Source organism: Saccopteryx bilineata, chromosome 1, assembly GCF_036850765.1.
Source record: "Saccopteryx bilineata isolate mSacBil1 chromosome 1, mSacBil1_pri_phased_curated, whole genome shotgun sequence".
Taxonomy (NCBI): domain Eukaryota; kingdom Metazoa; phylum Chordata; class Mammalia; order Chiroptera; family Emballonuridae; genus Saccopteryx; species Saccopteryx bilineata.
Genome location: NC_089490.1, coordinates 108,604,624 through 108,611,587, shown reverse-complemented (window position 1 = coordinate 108,611,587; position 6,964 = coordinate 108,604,624). Strand labels below are relative to the sequence as shown.

The window sequence follows — 6,964 nt, the reverse complement described above, 5'->3', positions numbered from 1 at the left end:
ATGGGATAGACTATGTATTTGCTGATGTTTTACCCTTGAATTATCATCAGAAATTAGTTCATTTAAACAATATGATTTAGTTTGTTAGGGTTTGTTCTTTGAAAGGATACACGTAATGGAATTTTCTTCAGAGTTGAAGATAAGGTAACAAGAAACAAATGCTGTTATCACGCCCTTTCTACAACTTCTTATTATCTTTGGGTTTTTATGTTCATAATTTATGTATCTCTAAGCAGCTATGAAAGAGCTCCCTAGAAAAAAAGACAAAAAATGAAAGAAAAAAAAAACTGCCCCAACTAACTCTTGGCTCCACCTTATGAGAAAGAGGAGGATCACAGACTGACAGACACTGAAATCATAAAAGTGGACACTACATTTTGCAAAGTCATTGGATCCCGAGCTCACTTGCAGAGCAAAGAAAGCCATGCAGGATGAAGATGGATACATCACCTTAAATATCAAAGCTCAAAAACCTGCTCTCGCCTCAGGTAAGAATGCCTAGAGCCAGCAATTTGGAAATTAATTATTAAAATGGGTCAATCCTACTTTCCTTTTTTATTTTTTACTAGTATAGCATGTATAGTTTTATTTTTTTTTTTGAACATTTTTTCTATAGCATTTGAATAGCATCCACATAGGTTCAGATAGACTTGTTTAGAATACAAAGAAGAAAAGATCCCAGTAGGGTACACTACTTTAGACTTATAGAGCTTAATGCCAGAGGGAATAGAAACCATGGAGGTAAAAGAAGAGAATTTAAAACCCCCATTTTTTAAGATGTTAGCAAATGGGTATGAGTCTCTAGGTCATGCTAATTAAAGCAATTATTTATGAGAATGACCACAAAACAAAACAAAGACAAACCCCCAGGATCTTAACAGCTAGTTACATTCTGACTCAGAGAAGTCCTCTGAGGATGGGAATGGATATGTGGACTGGGAGTGGGTTGTGCTTATTGTTGATGACCACCAAGGAGACACTGGCAAGATCTGCCAATAGCAGTTTACATCACTCAAAAAACCCTAAGAAGGCAGGGCCGGGAGTGTCGCGCTGCCCTATAATTATGCCACACCACCTGCCCCCTGGCATCTTTATTGTATGCCCACAGTTGATCCTGCTTCCTTATCACGGTGGCGAATGATGACTTTGATTCTGATGGTCTTGTGCATTGGGCTGGTTATTGGGCTCGTGGCTCTGGGGACTGTGTGTAAGTATCAACTCATTGCCAAAGATTACCTCTGAGAAAGGCGATACCTAAGGATCCTGGAATATGCCACTATACTTAATGATCCCTCTTTGTCTATTTGTCACTATTCCAATTATCCTATACATGGCTGCCAAGATAGTCTCATTAAAGGGGAACTCCAACCTTTCCTTCTGTATTAAAATCATATTTTAGATGCTTTTATTAATTAAAATTATTTTCAAGAATTTTAAACCAGTCCTTAAGATTCTCTTCAGCATAGATCCTTACTATCTTTTAAAACATTGTCCCCTATCCTGCATATCTTAAGATCCAGCCAAAATGGAGTTCTCTTAGTTACACAAATAAATCTTGTCCCTCTGCCTGAGAATTCACTTATTCTATTCCCTCTTCTTAAGATGCTCTTTTTTCCATTTTGTTTATTATACTTAATTTATGAATATTTTTCTTTCTATAAATATCAAAGCTTTCCAATATCATATTATCATCCATGTAGTTATTGCTTATGTTCTTATTTATTTTTTCATAACATATTTCAGAATCTTTTCTTCACCATTTTTTATTTACTTATCTCAGTACTTTCAGCATAAAAAAATATCTTTTAAGTAAGTGAATATTTTAGTATTACATAAAAAAATAAGGGATTTTATTCACCTTTTTTGTGAAATCTACTTAGAAATTCATATTTAAGGAAACATTTAAAACAACTGCTGTGGACATGAAATTTGATCATGATATTTTTTTTAATTTACGATTATTTCCTTTAAATAGTTCACTTATTCTTTCAGGCAACCCTCAGCTGTCAGTTTTGCTTAGTTCTTAATTGTTCTTTATACCCTCTTACCGGGATCCCCTTTCTACATTTATTTATTCATGTGTATCTAGTAAATACTTCATAGATTGATCATCTTAGTGGAATTAATTTACTGAAAGATCTTTGATACTTATTATCCTTATTACAGATTATTAACTAATTTTTACATCTAGCTGTCACACAGCAAAACTACCTACAAACTGAGACTAAAAATCTCTCAGAAACTCTGCAACAACTAGTAAACCTGTTCTGCCAAGAATTAATAAAGCAATCAGACTCAAAGGAGAGTCTCAGTAAGTATGACTCAGTAGCCCTTTTTATCTCCCTTACCCCTGGAGTATTTCTGTGAAACTATCTCTGGAAAATCTTGAGTTCTATTAAGAAACATTCAATTCAGGGGTAAAGTAAGTTCTAGTAAAAACAAAGATTCCTATGCTTGATTTCTCCTTGAGGTCATCCATGCAGTCCGTGTGACAAAAACTGGAGATATTATGGAAACAGTTGTTATGGATTCTTCAAGCACAACTTGACATGGGAAGAGAGTAAACAGTATTGTGCCAAACTGAATGCCACTCTGTTGAAGATTGCCAACCAGAACATTTTGGTAAGAAGATCCACGTCAAATATTTTAAAATAATAAGGACAAAAATCTGAAGTGAAACATTTGATTTAAAAAAAATACATTTCTCATGCCTTCCACTTTGTGCTGATCTGAGAATCTTATCAAGCTTAATAAAATACAACATTTTGGGGGTACAATTCTAAATATCAAATATAATTAATTGATATTTACATAGACATATAATCTAACTTTGGGGGGGGGGGGGTCCAAGATCTTATAATGAAGCTTTGTCTTTACGTCTTAAAGAACTCTGTAAGCATTCTCACCATTATATTTATCTGTGTTTGCAACAGGAATACATCAAATTCAGGACTGGATTAATGCGCTGGGTTGGATTATCCCGCCAAAACTCCAGTAAAGTCTGGAAGTGGGAAGATGGCTCAGTTCCCTCCAAAAATATGTAAGTCACTGGACACTCAAAATACAAGGCAAGACTAGCACTTCCTGGATACTCTACCTTCTTCATTACAAGTTACTTAAGAGTTGGGAGTGGCTCTGTACCCTACTGCAGGTTATATAAACAGAAACTGAGTAACTTACACCCTATCCTAACAAGAACATTGGTAACAAAACAATTTTACTTTTTCTATTCTCCCATTCCTCTGATCTTTATCTAAGTCACAATCCACTTCTATATCCAATATTGAAACATTTTATGTCTTTTTTTTTTTTTTTTAGCTTAAGCTAACTCTCCACATATATTTAGAACAAAATTATCCTTTTTATTTTATGGTTGAAAGTTATTTGTGGGTTCTTCTGACTCTTCAGTAATGTTTTCCCACTCTTCCAACTTGGGGGTCTCCATAAAACAAGCGCATCATCATTCACAAGGTGGTTCTAATGTTCATGTTATAAGGCTCTGCCCCTCTACAAACAACACAAAGGAGCCAATTATGTTAAATTTTTAATGTGGCTTCACAATCTTTTGTCTCGATACCTTTTGTTCATCTTTTATATTAAAACAGCAATGTCTCTCCCGTTAAAAGTTAAACCAGTTAACTAAAATTGGTACAATCTATTATTTAAATTTTTAGTTATTTTACCAATATTTTTTAAGTATTTAATTTGAGTAAGAGACAAGGATACTACAACTACAAGCAAGCTTTTTCATAAACCTTGGGCTATATCTCCTATCACTTGTTGCCTCGTTCACAATATCGCAAGCAAACTGGTGTTCCCTCCGTTCTTTCAACAACTCAGTATCCCCCAACGATAATGTAAATTCCCCAGTAGAAAGGACCTTGTCTTTCTTAACCACTGTATCATCACCACAGAAAACAGCTTTGCCAAATAGTAGGTATTCCATAGATATTTGGCAAATGAATCAATAATATACATTTTTTTACTTCTCATCATAAGCAGCATAGCAGAGAATATAAGCAAATTAATAAACAATTACAATATAGTGCACTGTCTTACATCTGCTACCTTATAATATAAACTTTTATTTCAAAAATATATATTTAACCAACTTCCTTTTACGTGAGCTCATTTCCATCCTGTGCAGCTACTTGCCCTCCAAGGCTCCCCTATCTTCTCTCCACTCATCTAAATTCTACCCTTCCTCAAGATAAAATTAAAGTATTATCTTTTATAAAAAAGATAGTCCTTCCAGTCACTTCAGATCCCCATTCATCGCTTTCTCTGGACTACTATTGTACTTATTGTTAACTTGCTGCTTACTCTTATTCTACATTAAATTAGCATTGAGCTATTCAAATATACATACTTTATACTTCCAAGCAGTTTCTCAGTGATCTGAATGTTGTGTTTCACTTTCTTTTCCTTATAGTGTTCAAAGGAACTCCTTCTACTTTTTTTGTTCACAGGTTTCAGCTTACTGAAAACAGAAGAGAAAATATGAATTGTGCTTATTTTCATACTGGGAAAATTCAGCCTACCTTCTGCAAGAACAAACATTATTTAATGTGTGAGAGAAAGGCAGACCCTGCAAGGTTGGACAAACTATTTTAATGCAAAGAGAGGGGCTGCATGTCACAGACAAATGCTTGATTATATAATAAAAGATCTGGTTGAAAGAATCTGTAGCCATAAAATTACTTCTTTTTCCTGTTACTACCCTTCGAGTCATCTTTACATTATGTTTCCTACCAACATCATTAGCCCTTTTCTTTTATAGCCCTTTACACTAAGGAATAACTTAGTCCTTTCTTCATACATCCAGAAGCTAGTCTGTGAGTTGATCATTTGTTGCCCAATTGGGTTTTTTTCTATTAATTTTCTTCTTGTCTCCCATTCCTAATTAGGTCAACATTGTATGACTCACAGCATCTTCAGACATTAACACAAATATTTCAAATTGAAACAAGAAAGGTTAGGGATTAGTTGTTTTAAGCAGTACAAAATATTTAAGTTTGAAAATTACATAAAATATCTCAGTTTCAAAGACAGCATAATGTAGTGAAAATATATGGAATTTGGAATCAGTAGAATATATTAGATGCTGTGATCATTTGCCTAACATACAATCATGGACTAGTCATGTAGTCTTTTTAACTTCCATTTTCTCATATTTCAAGTAAGACAATACCTACCTTCTAAACCTCACAGTTCTACAAAAGAGAAAATAAAACTTCGGAGTATTAACTGTATCAGAAACTCCACAAAGGGAGATGCATGACTTTCCTATTTGCTATATTCTATGTTCATCACCAAGTACAGTTTCTACCTCACAAGAAACAGAAAAATATTTACTTCTCGTTGTGTGAGATAGCTCATTATAAGTCTCCACAATCAATAAAACACTATAAAAATATAATTTTTATTCCAAGTCTACCTCATGTAAGACTCAACAGCAGTAATTTTCTGTGCAGAGAAGGGAAACAAAATTTGCAAGAAATCTGATGAGTTTAAAAATGAACAAATGCTTCTTAACAAGGCCATAGTCTAGGAGACAGAACAACAAGTAAAAATACTTTATCTAGTTCTCTTCCTGACAGATCTATGCTTGGTTTTTGCTGAGTAGCTCATGTAATATATATAGATATGTGGAAGGCACCCTTTCACAGGATAACAGGCACACATTGCATTTCCTTGTCACAGCTTCCCTGAAGGAACTCTTTCTTCTTAAATTAGTGGTAATAAAATTCATAAACATGATTCCCAAACATCTCAACTGAGAGGTTTGTTAAAACACTAGATGTTCAAGTACAAATAGTTATGGTACTCAGTTGAAAGGCTGAGGAGACAGTCCTGTGTTTTTGATAAGCTCCTCTACTTGATTCTGATACAAGTCATCTGGAATACATTTCAAGAAACATTACTTTAGAACTTAACCCCTATGTAGCTTTTGGTAAATTAGTCTCTTTCAAACTTAGTTTCTTTATCTATAAAATGAGTTTAATATTACTACCTTACTAACAATGTAATTGTGAAAATTATTAATGTAATTATATCTATAAAACATCGAACAGAATACCAGGCATGTAATGAACACTCAATAAACATGTATTACTTTTATAGTTTTGTGTACTGACATTTAAAGACACTTAAATATCTTGTTTTATACTATCAATAAACAAGCAGGGTTTTTTTGGAGGGAAAAGAGGTGAGTTAAATAACAAATACCCCAGATTCTATTTTTACTTTAAATGCCTTGAGATTTTGGTGTTGGGGGTATCAATATCTTGTTTTTAGTTTTACTTGTTTATTTAGAAAAACCAAATAGGAACTAATAATTCCAAAAACTGTCTAAAATTTAGTCATGTCTCTGGACTTTAATATTTATTCTCCCCCAAATGGAGAAACCATATATTTATACATTATTATGACACAACAAAATTTCAAAGAATAACATCTTAGCGCATGGCAACAATGCAATTTTAAAAATGTAACCAAAGATTATTTTTTTTGGCACTTATATCAAAAACATTTTATACATGAAATTAAAATAGCACAGATTTTAGTAGTTCAGGTACTATGATCAGACTTCCTGGTTTTAAATACTAACTCTTCTACTTACTACATAAGTGAACTTTGGTAAATAACTTGACTTCTCTGTGCCTCAATTTACAATTAAGTTGCAATACACTGTTATTAGTGCCTATTTCATAGAGTTTTTGTGATAATCAAAGTAATTTGTGTCAAATCTTTTTGAAACAGTGCTTGGAATATAATGAATAATAAATATAGGACAGTATGATTAAAAACATCAAATGTAATATAAGTACAATATTAATATTTTATTACAAAGAAATCTATTAGAGAATATACTGTATTTGAAACAGCTAGATCTTCCTGAGCCTGATATTCAGTGTTGATAAAATTTGAGACAATCTGGAAATTAATGACAACATTTTGAACT

General features: G+C 33.1%; 1 protein-coding gene across 2 annotated transcripts; it reads left to right on the top strand.

The window, feature by feature from the left end:
• Positions 1-270: 270 nt before the first annotated feature.
• On the top strand, positions 271-4,635 carry CLEC1B (C-type lectin domain family 1 member B). Of its 2 annotated transcripts, XM_066253144.1 has the most exons (6): positions 276-488; positions 1,109-1,207; positions 2,192-2,311; positions 2,471-2,622; positions 2,934-3,040; positions 4,470-4,635. In XM_066253144.1, the coding sequence occupies exons 1-6, from the start codon at positions 425-427 to the stop codon at positions 4,612-4,614; spliced, it is 687 nt and encodes a 228-aa protein (XP_066109241.1). In that variant the 5' UTR covers positions 276-424; the 3' UTR covers positions 4,615-4,635. The 2 variants fall into 2 exon arrangements, with proteins under 2 accessions (XP_066109242.1, XP_066109241.1); XM_066253145.1 differs by lacking the exon at positions 1,109-1,207 and having other exon boundaries at positions 271-488.
• Positions 4,636-6,964: the final 2,329 nt, after the last annotated feature.

Bases quoted from the DNA above. Each gene is read 5' to 3' on its own strand.
- CLEC1B (XM_066253144.1), top strand. From the start codon at position 425: ATGCAGGATGAAGATGGATACATCACCTTAAATATCAAAGCTCAAAAA. The intron at 2,623-2,933 runs GTAAGAAGATCC...TGTTTGCAACAG, and splicing joins TTGCCAACCAGAACATTTTG to GAATACATCAAATTCAGGAC. The intron at 3,041-4,469 runs GTAAGTCACTGG...TTTTGTTCACAG, and splicing joins TCAGTTCCCTCCAAAAATAT to GTTTCAGCTTACTGAAAACA.